Source organism: Meleagris gallopavo, chromosome 8, assembly GCF_000146605.3.
Source record: "Meleagris gallopavo isolate NT-WF06-2002-E0010 breed Aviagen turkey brand Nicholas breeding stock chromosome 8, Turkey_5.1, whole genome shotgun sequence".
NCBI classification, from domain to species: domain Eukaryota; kingdom Metazoa; phylum Chordata; class Aves; order Galliformes; family Phasianidae; genus Meleagris; species Meleagris gallopavo.
Window position 1 is genome coordinate 10,612,735 of NC_015018.2, and position 12,114 is coordinate 10,624,848.

Sequence of the window (12,114 nt, forward strand, 5' to 3'; positions counted from 1 at the left end):
TATTACTTCGTGGGTTTTAGGTTTTAAGAGGTGGAGTCTCTGTCGTCGTCGGACGACGTCCGTTAGGGGTACGGACGGGTAGGGTAGGACGTCGGGTTCGGGGAACGTAACCGGGTTCCGGTGTCCTTCGAGTCGGTAAGGTACTCTTCTACTTATTCTCTCCTTCTGGTAGTATGGTCGACCTCCTCCTCGTCGTTCGTGTTACGGTTGGTGTGGGGGTACGGGATGTCGCGTAGTCGTTCCTTAAAGTAAAAAGTTAAGTTTCGTTTTTACGTTAGTTTTTTTTTTTTAGTTTTTTTTTTTTTTTTTTTTTTTTAGGGGGGGGGTTTAGGGGTTAAGTTTGGTAATTTACCGTTTGGCCTTTCTTTTAATTGGAACGTTCCGTCGGGACCGTAAAGGGTTTAGGTTAAACTTTCCCACGGTTTGGGGTTTTTTTAAGTTAGGTTAGGGAGGGTACCTACCTAGTGCGTTTTCGGCGAACGCCCTTGGGTACGGGACGAAGGTAGGAGCGTGGGACGAACGTCCGGTGCCTCCTGTCGTAGGTAATCCTTCTACTTAATTTTCCACTACCTTCCTGGTAGGAATTGGTGGGACCCTACCCTCCTAACCGTCGTCTTGTACGTTACGTGTGGGGTGGGGGGACTATGCTAGTGTCTTTACTAAAAGAACTATTGTTCTAGTATTTTTTTTTTTTTTGCACAAAAGCTTCTTTAATGAACAATAAAAACCTCTGTAAACTGGTAACTCCGTTGTTCCCTTGGTGTGTGCTAATTCCTGAAGGATCTTGTCAGCGTCCCTTTGTCTCAAAGGCAGAAGAGGGCACGTCCCAGAATGTCACCTGAAGCTTTTGCAGCAGAGGCAGGGCGATGCCAGGAATCCTGAGGCTGAATGACAGGATTCAGGTTTACATTGCAGCATGCATGTCCTATCAAGCCTTTTTATATGGAGGGCAGCTGTGGGCTTGCCAGGGATTGCTGCTGCTTGTCTCTTCCCTGGATGAGCGCAATGCCTGCTGTGAGGTAACACTGGGGTGTTGCAATTCCCATGCACGGGCTGGAGGGAGTTCTCGCTGGAGCTGTTTGCGAGTCAGCACTGCAGCCTGCTATCATTTAGTGTGGCTTTCCTGTGTCTTCATTTCTTGTTTTTATTTTGATTGCAGTATATTTCTTATAAATGCTTAACGACACCATTGATTCTCTTGACTAAACTTACTGGTCTTTAATACCTGTGCTAGCTTTGGGCAGTGGGTTCTGGGCTGTGAAATGATGCCTGGTTGGTTCTGACCTCCTGGGAATACCTGCCCAACTCTGGTCCCTCCCTCTGCTTGCATACTGCTGTTGATTTTATAATCAGGGCATAAAGAGGGGTGTGGTAATTGCTGTGCGTAGGTGTCAGTTCTCACTACTTCTCCCAGCTGTTCCAAGATTCCTCAGTCTGGGAGAAGCACGGGAAATAACCAGCACTGAGGACTGTGTTGGGAACAGCATGGCGAGCAAGTGGAGAGGCTGGGTGCTGATCCTCTCCGTGTGCTTGGGGTCCTACCAAGGTAAGGTCAGGCCTTGTGCGTAGGGCTCTTTCCTCAAGAGAGCTCAGAAAATGCCTCTGAACCCCAGAACTATTCCAAGCTATCTTGAGCGTGTGTTCCTCATAAAGGATCAGAAAGGTTCAAACTCAGTAGCATGCTTCCTTGTCCTCTGTGGTTTTGGGCACTCTCCAGTGGGTTGTGCTTTGATTCCTGTTCACTTGGAATTGAGCGTTCTGGTTTTTGCCCTGAATGGTGATTTTAAGTGCAGAAAATGATTCCTGTAGGAGCCAGCAGAGCTGGTGTTTTGTAGGGGCTCAAGAGGAGTGGAGGAGATGAGATTGAAGAGGATGAGTCAATGTGGAATCTCAGCAGCTTGGCTGCTGCCCTCTGTGCTGGGGCCTGGATGTGGATGTGTGCTGTGGGAGCCATTGCTTGTACTGTGGGGAATCAGAATAGTGCACACAGCTTTCTCTTGGGTTGGGGGTAGGGAAGCGGGAAACCTTTTTTGTTGAGTTTCCTAGCTGGGTCTTGGTGAGCTCTGGGTTACCGGGTGCAATGTTGGAGAGCTCCTGGAGCCCTGACCAGTAGGGCTTTGGGAGCAGATTCCCCAGGCAGCAGAAGGCAGAGGGGTCTGTACCCAATGATCCTTGCTGACAGAGGGAGGGAAGGGGGTTGGAAGCACTTACAAGAAAATTCCTTGGGGAAGCCACAGAGCTCTGTAGATGCAGGAAGGTGAACTTAAGACCTTTTGTGCACTTCTTTTGGCCACCCTCCCATTGGACTCCACAACCTGTGCTGTGTTGGCACTGCGATGGAGTTGTGCTCCCCACATGGGGACGTGCTGGGGGGGGCACGGGCTGCTGGGAGCTTCCTTACTAGCAACAGGACCAGCAGGAAAATTCACCTGTGTGCTCAGCACGTTGGAGCCAGCCTGTGGTGAGAGGGAGTGCAGCTCTCCCTTCCACATCCTCGCCAACTCCTCATTTCCTCATTCCTGGAAGGTTTTCCCACCAGCAACGTTAACATCACCTCTTCTTGGCCAGATCCTTGGATGGTTTTGGGGGAAAAGCTGCATTTGGGGAGTGTGTTGCTGGCTGGTAACTGGGGCGCAGGGCCCACATGCCACCCCCAGGCTTGCACCACAACCGGTTCTCCGGGCTCAGCCGGCTCAGCTGTGGAACGAACGCTCCTCCGCGCCCTGCAATGTGCTCAGGGCACAGCAGCGATCCCATCCCTACGTGTCCTTCAGAGGGCTGTTCCCATCTGGGGATCATTTGTGTGGCTGGTCTCCAGCCTGGTGCTGGTAGAGGTGCCCATGTCTGTGGGTCAATCAGTTCGTGGCTGTTGGATTAGGTGGGGCTGTGTCTGTGGGTCAAGCTGGGCCATCCCAATGTGCACACTCAGTGTTTTTGGGTTGTGTGGTGCGTGCAACCCCTTCCGTGCTTACTCAGCATCTTGCAGGATGAGCTGGTGACCCAACATCCATGAAAACAGTGATTAAAATGGACAGCTGTCTGATCTGGGAGGATGTGGCAGGTGGGAATGGAATCTTGGGCCACTTCATGCTGGGGCTGCGCACCCCTCTTTCCTAACTGTGGCATCATATTTCTGCGTGCAGTCCTGTTTTCCTTCATCAAAGCAGCATCAAGAGGGAGAACTGGCTTAAAAAAATAAAGGGTGGATTTTGCAAGGGGAAAGCATCAGCGCTCCTTTTTCTGCCATGTAGATGTATGTATCGTAAATAGGTATTTTTATATATAGTCAGCTTAGAAATAGTCTCAGGTTGCAATGCTTTGTCTCTTTTCTTTTAAATGGAGCTGCCCCTTAGCTCTTGTCTGCCTTGCTGTTCCTGTTCAACACACCGTTGCTGTACCTACATCAGTGGATGCAGTGAGTGTGTGCGTGCCTGTGTGGGACTATTCCATGAGAACAGTCCCTGTCGGACCCACCCTGCCCTGGAGCAGCCCAGCAGCACTGCAGAGAGATGTGCTAGCACTTTTGCTGTAGATGCAGCTTGTGAAGGGATGCTGCTTGCCTTGTCGTGCCTACACAAAATGCATCCTGACAAGTGGAGGTGGCAATTAAATACTGATGGCGGGAGGTGCTTATCGGGTGGCATTACACCATGCCTGGTCTGAGCGATGCTGTCAGCTCTGGATTATTCATTTTGCAAGATTTATGAGTGTTTTTTATACGGTGACGCCTTTCCAGGTGTATTCAGCCTTCCAGCCTGTGGGTGCCTCACATTCACTGTGATTTTAAGATGCTGTGATGTGCGCCTGTCTTTATTGAGGGCAATAAATGATGTTGCAAAAGGAGAAGGAGGCAGAGTTGGGGCTGTGTGAGATTTGGGTGTCAGCAGCACGTGGCAGAGATAAAATAATAGTAGATGATGCTATTGCGAAAGCTGAGGCGAGTCAGGGCAGGAGGAATGAGCAGCATAGCATCGCTCCTTGCCTTTGTAGCCAGGGATGGGATGAGATTGGATGGAATGGGAAGCAATGAGATGGATAGGATGGAATGAGACAGAATGTGATGGTATGAAAAGAGGGTGTGACGGAATGGAGAGAGATAAGTTAGGATGTAATGGGATGAGATGGAAGAGGATGGTATGAAGTGGGATGCAATGAGATGAGATGAGATGGGATAAGAAGAGGTGAGATGAAATGTGATGATAGGATGGTTGAGATGTGATGGATAGAATGGAATGGGATTGGATGAGGTGGGATGCAGTGAGATGGAATGGGATGAAAGGGGAAAGAGTGGGATGAGAAGAGATGAAATGTGATGGGATTTGATGTGATGGAATGGGTTAAAATGAGTTGGGATGAGAAGAGATGGGATGAAATGTGATGGGATGCAAGGAGATGGGATGGGAGGCTTGCGTGAAGCAGGCTGGCCGTCCATGGGTTGGAGGTTATGCCACCCTTGGGATCCATGTGTATGCCTCATGTTTCCCTCTTCTTCCCCAGCTGGGGCCAGCCCCCTCCCTGAGTGTGGCGAGCAGCCGGAGGAGTGGTGCCGTGATGTGGGGACGGCAGCCAAGTGCGGGGTGCTGGAGCTGTGCCGGCTCGCTGTTTGGGACCAACCAGTAGGGGTAACTGCAACTGGGGGAACATGTCGATTGACTTGCCCGTAATCCAGGGGTGGGAAGTGGGAAGGTGTAGAGGGTCTAGTGCTAAGGCAGCATCCTGATCCGTTCTCTATCTCAGCAGAAGGGGATCCCATGCCACCTGTGCCAGGTGGTGGTGTCTATGATGGGGAAGATCCTGCAGGACAACTGCACCGAGGTGAGTCCTCACTGGGGGCATGGGCTGCTGCCTTCCCATGCGTCTGCAGGGCCAGCCCAGCCCTGAGTGCTCCTCTTCTCCTCTAGGAAAAGCTGCGGCTCTTCTTGGATAAGAGATGTCAGTATCTGCCCTTCCAGGACTGGTCGGTCAAGTGCAAGAAGATGGTGGACACTGGTGTCCTCATCCTGGCTCAACTGGGCAAGCAAGTGCTGGTAACAGCCTGGGGACCTCTACAGCAGGGAAACCCCTTGAGATACACAATGTGGGGAGCATGTTAGGGGTATACAGCCCTATAATGATGTGGGAGGCTGTAGACAATACCTCTGCAGGGAGAGGATGGAAATAGGAATGATGCTTTAGTGTGGGGATAAACGTTGATATGGTGACGGCCCCAGCCTGCTACCTCACTCCCACAGTCAGACCCAAAAGTGGTGTGTGGCACTATCAAGTTGTGTCAACCCCGGGGGGACCTTGAAGGGGCCCTGAAGTTCCAGGAACAGCCACCAGCCCCCGCTGACCCGGCACAGGACTTGGCCCAACTGGCTGTGCCCTTCATCAATGGTGTCCCACTCCTGCTCCAGCCCCAGGACCTGCCGCATACCCAGGTACTGATAACTGCCTCTCCCTTTACAGCCCATCTATCAGTGCTGTTCTACCATTTGGTGCTTTGGGTTAATGAGGGTCCTGGAGCAAAACTGTTCGGGTTTGACGCTGAGTTGCGCTGCTATCATCTTGCAGGACACTGGGGACCTGTGTGAGGACTGCGCCCGGCTGGTGGCAGCTGTGCAGTTGGAGCTGAGCAATGGGGCCACCACTGCTCGCTCACTGGTGGCCCGTGCCAAGGAGGAGTGTGAGGGCCTGGGGCCCGTCCTGGCACAGAGGGTAATGTCGCTGCACCAGGGACATCCTAATGGCTGTGGGGGCTGGGAGGTGGCAGAAGGCAGTGGTGGTCACCGTGCCCCATCTTGTTTGATATCTTTATTGATCTGGATGAGGGGATTGAGTGCACCCTCAGTAAGTTTGCAGATGACACTAAGTCGAGAGGAAGTGTCAATCTGCCTGGGGACAGGAAGGCCCTACAAAGCGATCTGGGTAGGCTGGATTGCTGGGCTGAGGCCAATGGGATGAGGTTCAATAAGACTAAAGGCCATGTCCTGCATTTTGATTGCCGTAACCCCAGGCAGTGCTAAAGGCTTGGGACAGAGTGTCTGGAAAGCTGCACAGAAGAAAAAGAAGGTGTTCCAGAGCTGTGGAGATGTGGCACTGAGGGATGTGGGCAGGAGGGGGTAGGCTGGGATTGGGCTAAGTGACCTGAGAGGGCTTTTTCAACCTGGATGATCCTATAATCCTATGCTCTCCCTGCACAGTGCAATTACTACCTGGTCAAGTATGCAGACACAGCTGCCTGGATGCTCCGGCACTTGGTAAGCGGGAGAGCTGCTCCTCAGTGCTTCCTTTTACTTCTACAACTTTCTGGATAGCTCTCACTGTTGCAATTCAGTTTTTAATGATCGTTCTTATATTTTTCTCTCCGCCCTCCACTTTCCCACCTCCAGCTGGCTGAGGTAAGCGAGATGCCCACTGGCAGCCCAGTAGGGCCAGCACAAGTCCGTGGGCTGAATGTGAGCCATGTCTCCGCAGGACCCACGGGAGCTCTGCAGCATGCTGGAGCTCTGCCCCACAGCAGACCCAGGATCCCTGCCGCTCTCCGAGAAGATGGCCCAGCTCCTGGGCACGCTACTCTCCAATACGGTATGGCCCCGTCCCCTCTGCCAGTAAGGGTGGATGGGATGAATGCAACTTAGCCCTTTTCTCTCCCTCCCAGGAGGCCACGCCGCTGTGTGAGATATGCGAGTTCGCTGTGCGGGCGGCTGAGAGCCTCCTGGAGAACAACATGACGGAGGTGAGCGGGGGCTGTGGGGGGCTGCGGGCAGCAAGGGGATTTCCCCATGGCATCACGCCCTTCCCACCCAACAGGAGCAGCTGGTGAGCGACATTGAGAAGGTGTGCTACATGCTGCCGCACAGCGTCATTGGGCAGTGCAAGGACTTTGTGGATTCGTACGGCAAGGCGGTGGTCATCATGCTGCTGGAGGCCACCGACCCGCAGGCTGTGTGCACCATGCTGCATGTCTGTCCGCGCCAGGAGGCGGCCCAGGGGGCAGAGGTGGGGGCAGGGCTGGAGGCAGCACTGGAGCCGGCTGCTGGAGCATTCTGCAACGTCTGCCAGATCTTCATCACTTACCTGGATAACGAACTGCTGAAAAACGAGACGCTGACGGAACTGGGCGCTGTGCTGGAGAAGGGCTGTGAGCTGCTGCCCGGCCCGCTCACCAGCACGGTCAGTGGGGCTGAGCCTGGGGTGGTCCCTGATCCCCACCCCAACACCAGGCTCACCCCAACCCCTCTTTCCTGCAGTGCGAGGCGCTAGTGATGCAGTACGAGCCAGCAGCTGTGCGGCTCCTCGTGCAGATGATGGACCCTGACTTTGTCTGCACTGTGAGTGCAAACCCACAGGTTGTGGTGGGACTGATAGCTTTCAGGGTACAACCTCACTCCTCCTCTATTTCCTCCTTGGCAGAAAATCCGAGCTTGTGACTCAGACCTGACCTCAACCCCTTGTGCCCAAGGACCTGACTACTGGTGCACCAGCATGGCCACAGCCACTGAGTGTGACGTAAGTGACAGCAGCAATCCATCTGCCCATTGCACACCCGGCAGCGGTGCAGCCCCCATCTGTCCCATCTCTCCCTGCAGGCTGTGGAGCACTGCAGGCAGCATGTGTGGAACTAGGAGCATCTCCACCCTGGACCCTCCCTCCCTTGGGATGCAGCCACAGCACCAGGGATGGGGTGTCCCAGAGGCTCCCTGCTGCGCTCTGGGGCACTCCAGCCCACTCCGCCTTCTTCTTTTCCACCCCCGGGGCTTGGATTTTTGGATCAGGTTAAGGGATTTTTGCCTTGTTGTTGGGACTGGGAGCTCAGCGGTAGGCTTGTTTCAACATACCCTCCCTTATGCTATTCGCTGAGTGAAAACCTTTGGTTGTTCCCTTTCACAACCCACCCAGAACTGACACCAAAGCCATGATCAGGGCAACTCCATGGACTGGGATGGGCTCTGCTGCTGCAGTGCTGGTCCCAGATTGCTGGTGCTCTCCCACCATGAGTCCCATGTGATTTTTGGCAAGACCTTTGCTAGACTCGGTCCCAACTGGGGCAATTTTTTAATTTTATTTTTTTCCCATGGTCATCAGTTAAAGAATCAAAGCAGATTCCACGTGCCTGGCTTTGCATGACTTCTGCAGTAGATGAATGTTGTAGGGGGGAAGGAGAAGACATAGGCTGGGTTAGAAACAGGCATTTTTATATATACGTAAATATATTACATGTGTTTATATATACGCATATCTGCTATGTGTGTATATATACACATATGCATACGTGTTTATGTGTACATGTATATACACATAAATACATATATTTATGTATATGTAGATAGATGGACATTGCCTTGACCCTGCTGCTGTGCGGGGATGGGCATAGCCTGCAGAAGGATTGCAAACCCAGCACTGCAGGGCCAGGATGTGGGGTTCCTTGGCTGCAGGGAGGCATGGGCTGGTATCCCCAGCCCTGGGCATGGGATGTAACATGGGGTCACCTTCAATCCACTGGCACGGGAGCCTTGCTGGAATATATGTATATATAGTGTGGGCATCCCCTGAACACGCAAATGAGTGAGTTTGGGGTTTCCTTCCTAGCAAATATCTCTTGCAGGGGATCCTGATGCCAAAGTGTGGTGAGGAGGCAGTAGTGTGCCCCACTACACCACCAATAAACACCTCCATCAGCCTGGCTCTTGTCTCCCTTCTCTTCTAGGCCCCACGGTGATGCTTGTGCAGTGTCATGTTTCTCCCCAAGAACCAGGCTGTAAGGGTGGGTGGAGGGATAAATTAAGGGAATTAAAGGGCTTTATTTTCAAAAGGTGGCTGTGCGATAGCGATCTTGCTTGCAGGACGAGAAGGAAGAACGACAGCTTAACCAAAGCCATAAGGAATGTATTTCTGATTCCTGTAACAGACCATTCCCAAAACTCTCCACAAGATAACGGTTGGAAACAACCCCCAAATGAACAAACCCGAGAGCCAAAGAGAGGGGGAGGACAAGGGGAAGAGGATACACACAAACACTCAACAGCCAGAAGCCCGCTATTGTCAGTCTCTCTCTTTTGACCACATCATAACACGTTTTGATAAAGCCAGCAAAATGGAGAAATGTCTTCGGTTGGGTCTTTCCCTGCCGGAAAGGTGACAACAAGCAGTAATGCTGGATGGCTTCGGGCCATATGTGCTTGCCCAGCCACAGGTGCCCACAGTTGGGGTGCAACGGGCTTTGGTCCCAGCATCAGTTTGTGTGGGGACGACTTGCTGTGGCTGTGCTGTTTTCGGGTTGCCTTCACCCCCAGCCTCATAACGCTTGCATTCACTCAGCATTATTAAAAAAAAAAAGGTTAGTTTTTTAATAAAAAAAAATGAATTATTTAATGATTCAATGACACGCAAGGAAAGGCGAATCAGTCTTGAGAGCCCTCTCCCAGGACGCAGCTCTACAAGGGTGCTGGGTTGAAATTCAGGGACAGATGGAAAGGGAACTGAGTGCCGGTCTCAGTACCCACTGCCCCCAGCTGTGTGCTTGTCCCCTGCCATCCCGGGCTGGCCTGGGTGGATGTCGCTGGTCATAGCTCAGTGATCTCCAGTGGGCTCTCCATGATCACCTCCCGCATCTTGTGCAGGGGTGTGGATTTGGCCGACTCAGTGCGGGCGTTGTGGTCGTAAGCCCCGCAGTCGGCAGTCAGAGTCTCCAGCGAGCGCCCCAGCACCTTCTGGTCGTCTTCAGGGAGGCTGTTGAGGTCAGAGGCCAGCAGTGTACCTGTACTGCCGTGCACCACGTGGATGCCATCAGGACCTTTCAGTTCTACTGGCTGCTTGTGCCGAAAGCGCAGGCTGCCCTGGCTGGGGCAGCGCTCCTCGTCCTCCTCTAGGTCCTTCTGGATGAGCTGCAAAATCCCACCAAGATGTCACCGGGTGTCCTAACTCCTTTCTGGGGAGTTGCAACTCAGAATCATTAACACTGTAAGTAGCAGTTAGATCATCTAGTTTAGCTGTCAGCCCATCACCACTATAGCACTAAATCATGATGCTCAGTATAACATCTCCCCTTTTCTTGATCATGACCAGGGACGGTGACTCCACCGCCTCCCTGGGCAGCCTGTGTCAGTGCATCACTGCTCTTTCTGAGAAGGAGAGACACAATTCTCCTTTTTCTTCACAAGGAGCTCCACGATTGATCTCCCATTGCTCATTTTGGGGAGCAGTTTTCTGTGCATCTGGATATTGCAAAGCTAGCCTTGGGCTGCACAAGGCCCTGTCATTGGGTTGTGGGGCCAGGAGGACACACTGCATCCCAAAGGGCACAGCAAGCATCTCCCCATGCCCACACACACCCCCTCTACCTCTGTGACCGAGGAGCGGTCCCCCTGACTGGAGGTGGCCTTATGCACCATCCGCTGGGCAAAGAGCCTTTTCAAGCGCATGTAATCATCCAGGACCACCTTCAGGAGAGAGCCCTGGGTGGAGGAGGAGAGAGGATGAGTTACGTAAGGGAGAGAGCTGTTTGTTGGAGGAAGGCTGGCCCCACCCTGGTGTTTCTTGCAGAATAAAAATTCCCTTCTGGTGTAGCACCTGGTGGGAGGAAGCAATGCTGGATTCGGGGCAGGGATGCTCACCTTGATGGGTCCCTCGCGCATGATCTGCCCCAGCTTGGCAATGTTGTCATACTCCTGGATGGCGGCTCGCAGGTAGCGGTCATCCTCAGGCTTGGCAGCTGAGGGCTCTCTGCCGAAGGTGCCCTGCAGGAGGAGAGAGTGGCTTTGGTGTCAACATGGGAACGGGCATAGAAATGGGCGAGCACGCCAGAAAGTGTCCCCAGGAGCAGGGCCGGGGCTGCATCTCACATGGGTCCTGGCTGGGCTGTTCCAGAGGTCAGTGATCTCGCTCAGGTTCTCAGGAAGGTCATCTTCATGCTCGGCTTGTGCCGCCAGTTCCATGGTCCGGCAGAAGGGGTCTAGCCACACGGGGTTGGCCCTGCCTCAGGAGGGGAACAGTGCTCAGCCCAAGAGAGAGCAAGGAGAGGGCAGCCAGAAAATGCCCCAAATACTGTGCCCAGCTGAATCTCTCCATAAAGCAGAAGACTCTCCACCGCCAGCTCATCCCTGGCCGTAACATGTGAGTACGCCATTGAGAGCATCCCATGATGTTTCAGAAAACAGGAATATGAGAACTCACCCGTCAAAGGAGTACTTGTTGGTGTTTGGCATGTCCATGATGTCCATGAAGCCTCTATTCCCTGCAAAAGGCAGGGATGAAGGCTGCCCAACAGCTCAGCAGCTTACAAGCAGCAAAAAGCAATGGGCATGGAGGAGTTCCTTTACGAGGGGAATTCAGTGACAAAAAAGACACCAGTGGGAGGAAGAGCACTTTGTGATGGGGTTGACGGCAGGGAGCCTGGGTGAAGGGAAAGCTTCCTACCACCACACCTCCACATCTAGCACCATGCAAGGCAGCCAGGTGCCCTACTGAGCCATGCAGGTGGAAACCCCCAGCACTGCTCACCTGTGGAGCCTGCCACAATGGCTTTCAGCTTCCTTTTGTGCCTGTAAGAGAAAGGAATACAGCAAATTAGCAGAGAAGATCAGAAAGATGTATGGAAGGAGAAGAACGTGCGGGTTACTGGAAGCTGGGCACTACTCACACTGTGCGGTAATACCAGTTCATGAGGATGAAGAGCATGGCAGCCAGGAAGAGCAGGACGGCCAGCACAATGATCGCCATCTGGGAGAGATAGAGGGGTAGAGGCAAAGTAAAAGTAACTATATTATATTATAAAAATAAAAAGTAAATTATATAACGTATGTATGTATACGCACGCCTGCATAGCGCCGTATGCGTATACGCACGCCTGCATAGCGCCGTATGCGTATACGCACGCACACATATGCGTCTGTCATCTGTATAATACCTGTGTAGGTGTATATCTGTATGTACACACATACAGACATGCATACATATATCTTTATATACACACGTACACACATACGCACATATATCTTTATATATAGACGTACACACATACTCAGATATACACACTGTTAATATATAAAATAAGTGATTTGTGTATGATATGTATAATATTAGAGTAATAGTACTAGTAGTATAGTAACAAAAAGTTAAGGTGTTACTACATGG

The 12,114-nt window shown here is 52.3% G+C and overlaps 2 protein-coding genes across 9 annotated transcripts in view; one reads left to right on the forward strand and one right to left on the reverse strand.

Moving 5' to 3' along the window:
* The first annotated feature begins 681 nt into the window (after positions 1-681).
* LOC100544291 (prosaposin-like) lies at positions 682-8,666 on the forward strand. Of its 4 annotated transcripts, none has more exons than XM_019617536.2 (14): positions 682-1,546; positions 4,498-4,622; positions 4,738-4,815; positions 4,902-5,027; positions 5,232-5,420; positions 5,554-5,697; positions 6,183-6,239; positions 6,372-6,380; positions 6,457-6,567; positions 6,641-6,718; positions 6,793-7,155; positions 7,233-7,313; positions 7,396-7,491; positions 7,572-8,666. In XM_019617536.2, the coding sequence occupies exons 1-14, from the start codon at positions 1,486-1,488 to the stop codon at positions 7,605-7,607; spliced, it is 1,554 nt and encodes a 517-aa protein (XP_019473081.1). In that variant the 5' UTR covers positions 682-1,485; the 3' UTR covers positions 7,608-8,666. The 4 variants fall into 4 exon arrangements, with proteins under 4 accessions (XP_019473081.1, XP_019473082.1, XP_019473079.1 ...); XM_019617537.2 differs by having other exon boundaries at positions 4,741-4,815; XM_019617534.2 differs by having other exon boundaries at positions 682-4,622.
* A 181-nt stretch (positions 8,667-8,847) lies between these two features.
* CDH23 (cadherin related 23) overlaps positions 8,848-12,114 on the reverse strand; it is a 131,356-nt gene continuing 128,089 nt past the window's right edge. For 3 of the 5 annotated variants that reach the window (XM_010714300.2, XM_031554396.1, XM_019617533.2), the window contains 6 exons: positions 11,482-11,522; positions 11,155-11,215; positions 10,824-10,953; positions 10,596-10,718; positions 10,323-10,436; positions 8,848-9,866 (listed from right to left, as the gene is read on the reverse strand). In XM_010714300.2, the coding sequence (XP_010712602.2) occupies positions 9,546-9,866; positions 10,323-10,436; positions 10,596-10,718; positions 10,824-10,953; positions 11,155-11,215; positions 11,482-11,522 (790 nt within the window). In that variant the 3' untranslated portion in view covers positions 8,848-9,545. Of the gene's footprint in view, positions 9,911-10,322; positions 10,437-10,595; positions 10,719-10,823; positions 10,954-11,154; positions 11,216-11,481; positions 11,523-12,114 lie in introns of all 5 variants that reach the window. The other 2 variants (XM_019617525.1, XM_031554395.1) reach the window with 2 other exon arrangements.